The sequence below is a fragment of the Erinaceus europaeus genome, chromosome 12 (assembly GCF_950295315.1).
Source record: "Erinaceus europaeus chromosome 12, mEriEur2.1, whole genome shotgun sequence".
In the NCBI taxonomy this organism is placed as follows: domain Eukaryota; kingdom Metazoa; phylum Chordata; class Mammalia; order Eulipotyphla; family Erinaceidae; genus Erinaceus; species Erinaceus europaeus.
In genome coordinates this window covers 87,725,280-87,738,859 of record NC_080173.1, presented here as the reverse complement: position 1 = coordinate 87,738,859, position 13,580 = coordinate 87,725,280, and the positions used below count along the sequence as shown (strand labels likewise).

General features: G+C 40.8%; 2 protein-coding genes across 2 annotated transcripts in view; both read left to right on the top strand.

Annotated features, from left to right (window-relative positions):
* The window catches only part of STX8 (syntaxin 8), a 292,040-nt gene that overhangs the window by 189,390 nt on the left and 89,070 nt on the right, over positions 1-13,580 (top strand). The gene's annotated exons all lie outside the window — the stretch shown is intronic.
* Positions 10,370-11,545, top strand: LOC103113087 (prostaglandin E synthase 3). Its single transcript, XM_016187646.2, has one exon. It carries the CDS (start codon positions 10,579-10,581, stop codon positions 11,059-11,061), a length of 483 nt encoding a protein of 160 aa, XP_016043132.1. The 5' UTR covers positions 10,370-10,578; the 3' UTR covers positions 11,062-11,545.

The following is a 13,580-nucleotide window of genomic DNA, read 5'->3' as shown; positions in this document are numbered from 1 at the left end:
TATCTGCTTTTTGTTGTTGTTGTTGTTGCCCCCAGGGTTATTGCTGGGGCTCTGGTGCCTGCAGTATGAATCCACTGCTCCTGGAGGCCATTTTTCCCATTTTATTGCCCTTGTTGCCCTTGTTGTAGTTGTTATTGTTGTTATAGCTGTTGTTGTTAGAGAGGAGGGGAAAGACAGAGAGGAGGAGAGAAAGATAGACACCTGCAGACCTGCTTCCCCGCTTGCGAAGCGACTCCCCTGCAGGTGGGGAGCCAGGGGCTCGAACCGGGATCCTTACGCCAAACCTAGCCACTTTGCGCCGTGTGAGCTTAACTTGCTGCGCTACCACCCAGCCCCCCTTTTTTTGTCTTTTTATTGATGTTTTTATTGATCTGCATATGTTGAACCATTCGTGCTTTTCTAGAAAAAAAGCTACACTTGGTCATAGTGTGTGGTCTTTTTAATATATTGTGGAGTTTGATTTGCTAGTTCTTTTTCAAGATATATCAGAACCCTGCTTAAGTCTGTTAGAGAACTAGCTTGCAAGTCTGAGGTCCCAGAGGTCACAGATTTACTTCCCACCGTTTCCACATGCCAAAGTTGAACGGTGCTCTGGTCCTCTCTGTTTCCTCTGTCATAATAAATCTCCTGTAATAAATTGTTTATTTATTATGGGGGGAGCCAACCAGAACCAACCAGAACACAACTCAACTCTGGTATCAGGTGGTCCCAGTTTTTAATATCTGTCCTTTGGAACTTCAGGCATGAAAGCTGAGTTATTTGCCAGCTCAGAATGTGCTAGGATTCTCTCCTTGCCCTGCCTCCCCCCTTTTAAAGAATTTTTGTGTCTATTGTTCATCAGAAATATTGGTCTGTCTTGTGGGGGTTGTATTGTTATATGGAAAACTGAGAAATGTTATGCATGTACAAACTATTGTATTTATTGTCGAATGTAAAGCATTAATTCCCCAATAAAGAATTTTTTTTAAAAAAGAAAGAAAGAAATATTGGTCTGTAAAGGTGTGTGTGTAATTTTGTCTGGTTTCGTTTTCACAGTAATGTTGCTCCATAAAATGTCTTTGGAAAATTTCCCTCTTTGATTTTTTTGGAAGCATTTGAGAATAAATTCTTTGAAGGTTAGGTGAAATTCACTAGCAAAGCCATCTGCTTCTGGACTTGTGCTTTTTGAGAATTTTTTTTCTTACTGCTGTTTGAAGTTCTATGCTTGTAATCGTTGTAGTCAAGTTTTCTCTTTTGGGTGGCATAATGGTTATGCAGAAGCTCTCATGCCAGAGAGGCTTCAAAGTTTTAGGTTCAACCCCCTCCCCCCAGTCCCACCACCATAAGCCAGAACTGAACAGTGCTCTGCTAAAAAAAATAAACAAACAGGGAGTCCAGCAGTAGCACAGCGGGTTAAGCGGACATGGCACAAAGTGCAAGGACTGGCATAAGGATCCCCGTTTGAGCCTCTGGCTCCCCACCTGCAGGGGAGTCACTTCACAGGCAGTGAAGCAGGTCTGCAGGTGTCTATTTTTCTCTCCCCATCTCTGTCTTCCCCATCTCTCTCCATTTCTCTCTGTCCTGTCTAACAACGATGACATTAACAACAACAATGAAAAACAACAAGGGCAACAAAACAGAAAATAAATATTAAAAATAAATAATTAAAAACAGGTTATCTATTTCATCCTGATTCAATCTTGGAAGACTGTGTTTTTCTTTTTTTCTTTTTATGACACCTATAGACCTGCTTCACTGCTTATGAAGTGACTCCCCTGCAGGTGGGGTACTGGGGGCTCGAACAGGGATTCTTCTGCCGGTCCTTACACTTTGCACCACTTACATTTAACCTGCTGCGCGACCGTCCGACTCCCAAGACTGTGCTTTTCTAAGCATATATCCATTTCGTTCAGATTATTAAATTTGTTGGCATATAGCTCACAATCGTTTCTTACAACGCTTTTGTTTTCTTGATATCGGTTGTAATTTTCCTCTTTCATTTTTAATTCTACTTATTAGTTTTCTGTCTTCTCAAATTATAAACCTAACTAGAGATTTGTCAGTTTCTTTAAAAAAAAAAAAAAAACAAGGGAGTCGGGCTGTAGCACAGCGGGTTAAGCGCAGGTGGCGCAAAGCACAAGGACCGGCATAAGGATCCTGGTTCGAACCTCGGCTCCCCACCTGCAGGGGAGTCGCTTCACAGGCGGTGAAGCAGGTCTGCAGGTGTCTATCTTTCTCTCCCCCTCTCTGTTTTCCCCTCCTCTCTCCGTTTCTCTCTGTCCTATCCAATAATGACGACAACAACAATAATAACTACAACAATAAAACAAGGGCAACAAAAGGGAATAAATAAATAAAATAAAATATATATAAAAAAGCCAACCATATTGATCATTTGTATATGTTTTTATTGATTCTATTTCACTTATTTCCACTCTAATTTTCACTACCCCACTCCTTTTACTAACTTTTGACTGTTCTTCCTTTCAAATCTGCCTTAAGTGTAAGTTTAAGTTGTATGGAAACGTCTCTGGATGCGGACTTGCATGGATATTAACTTCCTTCTAGTCCTACTTTTCTTACATTCAGTATCATCTGATAATTTATATCTTCATTTTCATTTGTCTTGAGGTATATTTTTTCCACTTTGATTTATTCAATAACCTATTAATTATTTTTATAGGGGGTTTATGGTTTACAGTAAATACATTTGTTGACACGTGTAATTTTTTTTCTTTTCCTTTCTTTCTCTCTCTCTTTTTTTTTTTTAACCTGAGTCCTGTTCAGCTCTGGTTTATTGTAGTGTGGGGGACTGAACCTGAAACTTGATTGAGCCTCGGGTACAAGAGTCTCTTTGCAAAACCATTATGCTATCTACTTCTGCCCTCAAATTTGTCAGTTTGTCCTACACCATCATGCACCAGGACCTAAAAGTCCCCTACCCCTCACCCCTGAGTTCTTTACTTTGGTTCAATACACCAGTCCCAGCTCAAGCTCTATTTTGTGTTTCCCCTTTCTGTTCTTATTTCTCAACTTTGGTTTAATGTGAGATCATCCCATTTTCATCTTTATCTTTCTGGCTTATCTCACGTCACATAATTCCTTCAAGCTCTATCCAGGATGATGTAAAGAAAGCTAGTTAATCATTCTTAATGGCTTAGTAGTATTCTGTAGTGTATGTATATACCACAAATTTCTCAGCCACTCATCTGTTGTTGGATACCTAGGTTGCTTCCAGATTTTTGGTTATTACAGATTATGCTGCTATGAATATAAGTATACATCGATCTTTTTGGATGGGGTTGCTTGATTCCTTAGCATATATCCCCAGGAGAATCATTGTCCGGTCATAGGGTAGGTTCATTTCTAGCCTTCTGCAAGTTCTCCAGGATGCTCTCCACAGGGGCTGCTCTCCACCAGTAGTGCAGGAGGGCTCCTTTGCCCCCACAACCTCTCCAGAATTTGTTGTTACTATCCTTTCTGATGTGTGACATTCTCATAGTCTGTTTTTGAGAAATGTTCCATGATCACTAGGGGAAAAAAAATAATAAATTCAGTTGATTTGGGCATGGAACATTCTAGAAATGTCTCTTGAGCCTAGCTGGTCTAGTTTGTTACATAAAGCTATTGTTTTCTTATTTATTCTCTATTTAGTTGATCTGACCATAGTCAGGAGTGGCATATCCATACCCTCTGCCATTATTATATCCCTCTTGTGTTCTGTTAACAGTTTTGTTTTATATGTTTTAGTGCTTCTTTATTTGTCACGTGTATATTAACAAGTGTCATGTCTTCTTGTATTAAGCCCTTAATCATGATATCTATTCTTCTACTAGCGTTTGCCCTTCTTCCGTAGCCAGTCAACAGCATCAGGTTGAAAGCTGTCAGGAGCTGCTTGTTGCTGGCTTTGAAAGTGACTGGGATCCACGTGGATTCAGTCGGCTAGGAAGGATCGTCAGTTTCCCCAATGAATGGGTACTCACGGGATGCACCACGAGAAGGTCGATCCAATGCATCCCATGATATCTATTCCTGTTTATTAGGTCTAGAAGTTTACCAATTAATTTATCTTAGCCAGGTGTGAACTTAATGTATAAGCTTTATATTATGGTTACTAGGGATGACAGAGTGGTTTATGCAATAGACTGTCATGCTTGAGGCCCTGAAGGTTCCAGGTTCTATCCCCAGTATACCACCATAAGCTAGGATTGAATGGTGCTCTGGTCAAAAAATAGGATTACTGATTGAGTATCTTTCTAGGTGGTTTACTCAGGATAATATGATGTCTGTTTCTTTATATACTGCAGTCTAAATCTCTCCACAATGGTGCAGACAGGTGGAGTCATCTGGAAACTTCATCTTTGAACTGTTTTCTAAGTGTTCTTACTCTTCAGACATGCCTTTTTTTTTTTTTTTTTTATTAAATTAAAACATTGGCAAGACCACAGGATAAGATGGGTACAATCCCACACAATTCCTCCCACCAGAGCTCCATATCCCATCCCCTCCCTTGAAAGCTTTGCTATTGCTTATTCCTGTGGGAGCATGAGCGCAGGTTCGTTATGGGATGCAAAAGGTGGAAGATCTGACTTCTGTAATTGCTTCTCCAGTGAACATGGGCGTTGGCAGGTCAATTCATATTCCCAGCCTAGACATTCCATTCGACCTCCCCTTGACACAGCTACTAGGTTTTAGGAAAACGAATCCCCCACCACCACCATGGAGATAATAATACTAAGCAGTAGGACCATAGAGTGCAAACTCTTGGGAGGCCTGCTTCTGACACAAAGGAAGATACCATGGTACCCCACAGACTATATTGGAAGTAGTCAATAATCATTTCAGGAACTAAAATGTACAACTGGTCAACCTCTCTTTCTGTTGGCATCTCTTCAGTGTTGCCTCCTGGGCCCTGTGGTTGCTCATGATGTTTGTACAGCACACGTGTGAAGTCTTTGTGGTCATACGTCTTTCATGTGTGACCACATCACCATTGTCCGCTTCGATCTTAAGTTCACACTGTGGAATAAGCCCAGCATTCTGCTAACAGCTTTTATACAGGTAGTGGGAATAGGAGCAGTGAGGTCTGATGTTGACGCTTTAGCTTAATTCAGGCAAAATGAAGCCTTTGAAAGAGAAACAAAATTGGAAGACCTTCCCTTAATGGAAGATGATTGATAGGGACTGACAGCCTCCCAGCTATCACCACGAGAGCCTCAGAGGCATCCACACTTCTATAATCTGTTACATGGCAGTGACTTCTGCTATCAACAAGGGGTCAGAAGTGATCACAAGGTAGAATCATTTTTTGATTATTGTTTTTGTTTGGTGTGGCTTGGAAAGATAAGACGTGATTTCCAAGAGCAGCTTCTGTTGTTAAGGAGTAATAACCACACTGTATAGGCTTTGGCTGATGCTGTTGATGTTCGGATGTACATGTCGATGCCTGGTTTTTGGTAATGTTTCACTAGTGAATTTGTCTGCTTTCACCAAGCCCTATGGGACTGGGAAGCCCTATCTGCATCTAAGATCATCAGTAGACTCGAGAACTAAAATATACTGTACCTGTCCTGTCCTGTCCTATATGTCTACTACTTACAGAGGGAAGAAAGTCTCCCATATGGCTCAAGATATTTTACCAGCCTTGCATCCAAAATTTCAGGATTTTCCCATGGCACTCAGTGTTTCTTATTCATATATTGACTTTACTGCCTATTATGTTAATTAAGATAAAATGAAGAATTGAATTTTACTTGTTACTGAAATTTCCCAAGCTGTACAAGACTGGAAAGGAAGTCATTTGATATCTTTTTGTTCAGGGAAAAAAAAAAAATCCACTGGCTTAAAATAGATGGTCTAACTCTGATATCTTCTCTCAGTACCCCCTCTGAAAATCACTACATGCTCCCATACACACCAGTAAGTCAGATATGAGCCAGGAGTCTAGACTAGGACTTATTTTTTTAATATATATATATATATATATATATATATATTTTTTTTTTTTTTTTTTTTTTTTCCTCCAGGGTTATTGCTGGGCTCGGTGCCTGCACCATGAATCCACCGCTCCTGGAGGCCATTTTTCCCCCTTTTTGTTGCCCTAGTTGTTGCAGCCTCGTTGCGGTTATTATTGCCATTGTTGACATTGCTTTGTTGTTGGAGAGGACAGAGAGAAATGGAGAGAGGAGGGGAAGACAGAGAAGGGGAGAGAAAGATAGACACCTGCAGACCTGCTTCACCGCCTATGAAGTGACTCCCCTGCAGGTGGGGAGCCGGGGGCTCAAACTGGGGTCCTTATGCCGGTCCCTGCACTTTGTGCCACCTGCACTTAACCTGCTGCGCCACCACCCGACTCCCTAGACTAAGACTTTTTTAGTCTCTTGTCATGTAAGATGATGACTGGCATTATGTTAGATACCTGCAGAATAAGTCCTAAATTAAAAGGGACTTCTTTATTCTTTGTTCTCTTTTGCTGTATTTTAAAAAAATTAAACATGCAGAATTTTCCCCATCAGAACAAAACAAGAAAGACAAAATTTTTTTCAGGGGATGATATGGAGAAATATATTCCGCACCGAGAATGCTCTTTAGCAATGATCATAGGAAAAGTGATTCAACCGCAAAAATGTGTAGTCCAGCATATAGTTCTTATATGTGACACACATTGAAATTGTTCATTCTGGGTTTTTTAATGTTATTTATTTATTTATTATTAGAGACCGAGAGAAGAATTGAGGGAAGAAAGAGACAGAGAGACACCTGCAGGCCTGCTTCACCACTCATGAAGCTTTCCCCCTGCAGGTAGGGACCAAGGGCTTGAACCTGGGTCCTTGTGCACTGAAATGTGTGTGCTTAACCAGGTGTGCCTGGCTCCCCAGGTTCCCAATTTGAACTGCACAGGTCTGGATGAAGTTGAAGGTATTGTGTATTTTTCTTATTTTTTTTTTATTTTTTATTTAAGAAAGGATTAATTAACAAAACCATAGGGTAGGAGGGGTACAACTCCACACAATTCCCACCACCCAATCTCCATATCCCACCCCCTCCCCTGATAGCTTTCCCATTCTCTATCCCTCTGGGAGCATGGACCCAGGGTCATTGTGGGATGCAGAAGGTGGAAGGTCTGGCTTCTGTAATTGCTTCCCCGCTGAACATGGGCGTTGACTGGTCGGTCCATACTCCCAGTCTGCCTCTCTCTTTCCCTAGTAGGGTGGGTCTCTGGGGAAGCGGAGCTCCAGGACACATTGGTGGGGTCTTCAGTCCAGGGAAGCCTGGCTGGCATCCTGATGACATCTGGAACCTGGTGACTGAAAAGAGAGTTAACATACGAAGCCAAACAAATTGTTGAGCAATCATGGGCCCAAAGCTTGGAATAGTGGAGAGGAAGTGTTAGGGGGGTACTCACTGCAAACTCTAGTGTACTTCAGCTTTCAGGTATATATTTTGCAGTAGTTTACGGATACGTGTGAACATATGCTCTCTCTCACAGAAACTGGTGTATATCTAGGTTTTGGGGTGTATTGTTTTTTTATAAAGTACTTAATGAAATATTTTTTAAAGGATTTATTTATTTATTCATGAGAAAGATAGGAGAAGAGAGAAAGAACCAGACATCACTGGTACATATGCTGCCAAAGATTGAACTCAGGACCTCATGCTTGAAAGCCCAATATTTTATCCACTGTGCCACCTCCCTCACCACGGGATTGTGTATTTTTTTAACAATAACTTTTTTTAGGTTTTTAAAAAATATATATTTATTTATTCCCTTTTGTTGCCCTTGTTGTTTTAGTGTTGTTGTTATTGATGTCATTGTTGTTAGATAGGACTGAGAGAAATAGAGAGAGGAGGGGAAGACAGAGAAGGGGAGAGAAAGACAGACACCTGCAGACCTGCTTCACCACTTGTGAAGTGACTCGCTTGCAGGTGGGAAGCCAGGGGCTTGAACCAGGATCCTTACGCCAGTCCTTGTGCTTTGTGCCACCTGAGCTTAACCTGCTGTGCTACCGCCTGACTCCTGAGATTGTGTATTTTAAGGAATTTGTGGTATTTAAAAAATAGGTAGAGGGTGGAGTTAGATAGCATAATGGTTATGCAAAGAAACTCTAATGTCTGAGGCTCCAGAGTCCCAGGTTTAATCCCCTGCACCACCATAAGCTAGAGCTGAGCAGTGCTCTGGTAAAAAAAAAAAAAAAAAAAGATAATTCTCCTTTACCAATTCCTTTGAAAATGCTGTGTTATAAGCCTGGATAATAACTTTTTTCGTGCAAATTAATAGGTTATAGTAAATACCGTTGTTGGTACATGTGTAAAATTTCTTTATTTCTTAGTTTTCTGCAGCAAAATCTCAACACCAACCTAGATCCTCCGTCAGCATCACGTACCAAGACCTGAAAGCCCTCGAGCCCCTCCCCTTCTCCCCAGAGTTCTTTACTTTGGTGTCGTACACCAAGCCCAGTCCAAGCTCTATTTTGTGTTTCCTTTTTCTGTTCTCATTTCTCAGCTTCTGTCCGTGAGTGAGATCACCCCATATTCATCCTCTCTAGATTGCCTTACTTACTATGACTGCTTTAAGCGTCATCCAAGATGAGGTGAAGAAGGTGAATTCATCATCCTTAATAGCTGAGCAGTGTTTAGTCCATTGTGTATATATGTCACAACTTTCTCAGCCACTCATCTGTTAATTGGACACCTAGCTTGCTAGATAATAAGTTTTCACTTTAGACATTATTGCATTAATAGAGTTATTTATCAGTTGTGGGGATCCATTAATTGCCTCTCACAGAACCCTACCCATGACTCTATTGATTTTTTTTTTTCGTTGATAGAGGGTAAGAGGCAAAAAGAGATAGAAAGTGATAGAGAGACGCAGAAAGAAGGAGAGATATCTGCAGCACTGTTTTACTGCTCTTGAAGCTTCACCCCTGTTGGTGTGGACCTGGGACCTGAACCTGAGACTTTGTACATGGCAACATTTGCACTCTATTGGGTGCACCACCACCACCACCACCTGGTTCCTGTATTGATTTTGATTTGTTTTGTGTGGGGATTTACTCTTTGCTCAGAGCCAGCCAGATAAGAAAGACAATTCTCGGTCACTGATCCAGTGTGTTAAATTCCACAGAATAATTGATTTGGGCCTCATTTTAAGTCACTGTTGGGATTTCACTGTCCATGACTGTGAACACTGAGATCAATTTCTCCGGATTAGCCGCAAAAATGATTTTTTTATTGAACCTGGGTGTCAGCGGTCTGTGACACAGTCTCCTCCCATGGCCAGATCTGAGTTTCCTTTTGTATCTCATGTTCCGCCTCTCAGAGCTTCGACCTGCCAGGGGCTCAGTTGGTCTTGGGAGAACTGCAGTCTCTGGAATCTTCCACATACTGACTTGTGCTTCTAAAAACCCTTCCCCCTCTCTGGGCTCATAATGTGGTAGTGCCTTTCAGATTTACAAAAACATTTTAATGAAAGACATCGAAAAAGTTTAGTAGGTTTTAGTATGTAATTTAAAGTTTCTATTTTTAAAAAATGTCTTTCAGGTATGGATCAAAAGATATGTGTATATATATGTGTATGTATGTGTGTGTTTGTACATATACATATTTATGGTTTTTGCTGCCATCTCTGGCTGCCAAAAAGCCATATGTCATGGGCATACAGCTTCATACATATTCTACATATAGAAGAGAAAAATATGTCCCCCCAAATAGTGGACTTAATAGGGTACATAAAAAACAAAAGCCTTGCTTGATTCTCCCAAATACAGATAACAGATTACTAGAAAGTATATATATATATGTGTGTGTGTGTGTGTGTGTGTGTGTGTGTATAATCCTTTCAACAAAACAGTAGCTTTTACTAGAGCCGAATGTTCTGTATATACCTGTACCTTTAAAAACATTGTCTAATGTTTCCCAAAATAGGGAGTTGGGCGGTAGCACAGCGGGTTAGGCGCACATGGTGCAAAGTGTAAGGACCAGCATAAGGATCATAAGGTTTGAGCCCCTGGCTATCCACCTGCTTCACAATCGGTGTCTATCTTTCTCTCCCCCTCTGTCTCCCCTCCTTTCTCCATTTCTCTCTGTCCTATCCAACAATGACAACATCCATAACAACAATAATAGCTACAACAATAAAACAAGGGCAACAAAAGGGAATAAATAAATATAAAACAAATAAATGAAATGGAGAAGGAGGAGGGAGATAGAGAAAAAGAGACATCTGCTGCACTGCTTCACCACTGCAAAGTTTTCCCCCTCCAGCTGGGTGCCGGGGACTTGAACCCGGGTCCTTGCGCATTGTAACATCTGCACTCAACCAGGTGCACCAGTACCCAGCCTCCAGAGACTATTTTATTAAGTGAACTTGGTACAATATCATTGGAAGGACTAAGAAATTAAAAGGGGGTGGAGGAGCCGCTCTCCCCGCGCAGTGCATTCTGGGCACCCGGGTCGAGCCCGCAGTCGCCTGAGGGAAGCCGGGAGAGGCCGCGATCGGGAGAAAACGCCGGAGCCGCCGCCGGAGAGGAATCGACTCCTTAGTAGCTGCCGCCGGAGAGGCCCGCCCACCCGCTCGTGCGTCCCCCTGCCCCGTTCATAATGCAGCCTGCTTCTGCAAAGTGGTACGATCGAAGGGACTATGTCTTCATTGAGTTTTGTGTTGAAGACAGTAAAGATGTTAATGTAAATTTTGAAAAATCTAAACTTACATTCAGTTGTCTCGGAGGAAGTGATAATTTTAAGCATTTAAATGAAATTGATCTTTTTCACTGTATTGATCCAAATGATTCCAAGCATAAAAGAACGGACAGGTCAATTTTATGTTGTTTGCGAAAAGGAGAATCTGGTCAGTCATGGCCAAGGTTAACAAAAGAAAGGGCAAAGCTTAATTGGCTTAGTGTGGACTTCAATAATTGGAAAGACTGGGAAGATGATTCAGATGAAGACATGTCTAATTTTGATCGTTTCTCTGAGATGATGAACAACATGGGTGGAGATGAGGATGTAGATTTACCAGAAGTAGATGGAGCAGATGATGATTCACAAGACAGTGATGATGAAAAAATGCCTGATCTGGAGTAAGGAATATTGTTACAGCATTTGAGAAAGAAAAATACTTCTGCAAGATTTCATAACAGAATTCCTGAGTTGATAGCTCTAAAGGCAGATACTGTATTTGCCTCCTTAACCCATTTTTCAACCTGTTTGTTTTTTTAAAGGCTTCACTAAGGGTTGATAATGTACCATTGTATGGGGCAATTTTAAGTCAGCTAAGGCAATAACCTTATGCATGAACATTTCCCAGATTTCCATGATACTGTTGAGGTCCTAGGCAATTGATACTACAATTGTGATAATAAAAAAAACATTTCACCTAAGTCTCCTTTACTTCATAACATAGATAGATAACTGACACAATAGGAAACTTAGGGAAAGATAACTAAATTTTAGAATTTAGAACATGAATTCAGAGTGACTGAAACAAAATGGTTGATACCAAAATCTGGTAACCTCCTGTTCTGCTGGTATATCCTTCAAGATTGTTCCACTACTAAAGTTTTATTTTTTTTAAAAAAATTTACTTCACATTATTGTATGTAAGTGATCACTTGTCAGTGTTCCAGATGTATCTTAGCTAAAACTAGTGAATGCCCTAACTTAGATGGTTTATGAAGCCTATACATTTGGTATTGTTTGACCCTTAAACTTTTACATCTCTTTGCACGGAGGACAGAGAGGCTGTACATTGCTTGAGAGTCTGTACATTTAGACCAAATTTGTATTTGCACTGTCACTATGGCAAATGATTGACAAAAATGTTAATACACTATTGGATTTTTCTTTCTTTTCTGATTCAGCTTGTACTTGGGCTGAAAACCTCAACTTATGTTCATGACAGTGGGATTTTTTTTTTTATGTCTACATTCTTTCTAATAAACTGTTGGAAGATTAAAAAAAAAAAAAAAAGAAATTAAAAGGGGAAGAGGAAGAGCAAAGTGACCCAGAGATGAGTTAACTGTGTGAAGCAGCCAGCTTATACATACAGAGGAATGGTCGAACTAAAGTCTTCGTTTCACAACCACCAGTGTAATTGTTTCAGAATTATCAATAGATACTTACCTACTTGGTAAGAGATTATGGAGAATCCGATGTTTATAGTTTCAAATTAATCTCCCCATAAACAATGTATTCATCCCAGAAGAGAAACACTACTTGAACAAAATAATCAAACTTAGCTGCACCAACAGTATGACAACCTAGCATTACACAGCTCATTATGTGACCCGGTGAGCATTGACATGTCACTGCCTCCAAAGGGTTTCAGCCAAAAATGTTAACTTGGCTCTAATCAAGAGAGATCACAAGAGTAGTTCTGAAAACAAGGCTAGTTTGTGAAGACGCTATCCTGGACGCTTTGAACTTGTCAACGTCATACAAGAAAAAAGTTGGAAGGACTGTTGTTGATTGAAGGAGACTGAGTGTTAAATGCAGTCTGTGATTTTGCTGGATTCTGGATCAGAAACACACAGCTAAAAGGAAGTTAGAATCCATGAGAGACTTTTTTTCTTTTTAAAGATTTATTTTGAATTTTTATTTATTTATTCCCTTTTGTTGCCCTTGGTTTTTGTTGTTGTTGTTGTTGTTGTTATTGTTGTTATTGGCGTCATTATCATTGGATAGGACAGGGAGAAACGGAGAGAGGAGGGGAAGACAGAGAGGGGGAGAGAAAGATAGACACCTGCAGACCTGCTTCAGACCTGCCTGTGAAGTGACTCCCCTGCAGGAGGGGAGCCGGGAGCTCGAACTGGGTTCCTTCCACCTGTCCTTGCGCTTTGCGCCACATGCGCTTAACCTGCTGCACTGCCACCCGACTCCCCATGAGGGACTTTTGAATGTGGACTGCTAATAGATGAAGTTTACTGTGAATGTGAGAACGCTTGGGTGTGACAATGATACAGGATGCCTTTGTTGGAGAGTGACATTGTTCTTAACAGATGCATGATGAAACTTTTAGGATAAAATGTCATGCACTTGCTGCTTACTTTCCAGGCTTTCAGCATCTTACATATGTGTGATACAAATGCAGCAAAAATAAACATTGATTATCACTTATTAATTGTATAATTAAAGGTGCTACTTATCCACTTGTATTAGTGAATCTCATTAAAGAATACAGATATGTGAATATTGAAATCATAAAAAGTATCTTTTCTGACCATGAGGTGATAAGGTTGGAAATCAACCACAGAAAGAAATAAAGAAATACACCCAGACTATAGTGACTGAAAAACATGCTACTGAATAACACCTTGGTCACTAAACAAATCAAAAAAGAGGGAGTCGGGCGGTAGCCAGTGGGTTAAGCACACGTGGCGGCGCAAAGTGCAAGGACAAGCATGAGGATCCCGGTTGGAGCCCTCAGCTCCCCACCTGCAGGGGAGCCTCTTCACAGGCGGTGAAGCAGGTCTGCAGGTGTCTGTCTTTCTCTCCCTCTCTCTGTCTTTCCCTCCTCTCTCCATTTCTCTCTGTCCTATCCAACAACAACGACATCAATAGTAACTACAACAATAAAACAACAAGGGCAACAAAAGGGAATAACT

What these genes read in the sequence shown, in the direction of transcription:
- LOC103113087 (XM_016187646.2), top strand. Translation starts at nt 10,579, where the DNA reads ATGCAGCCTGCTTCTGCAAAGTGGTACGATCGAAGGGACTATGTCTTC.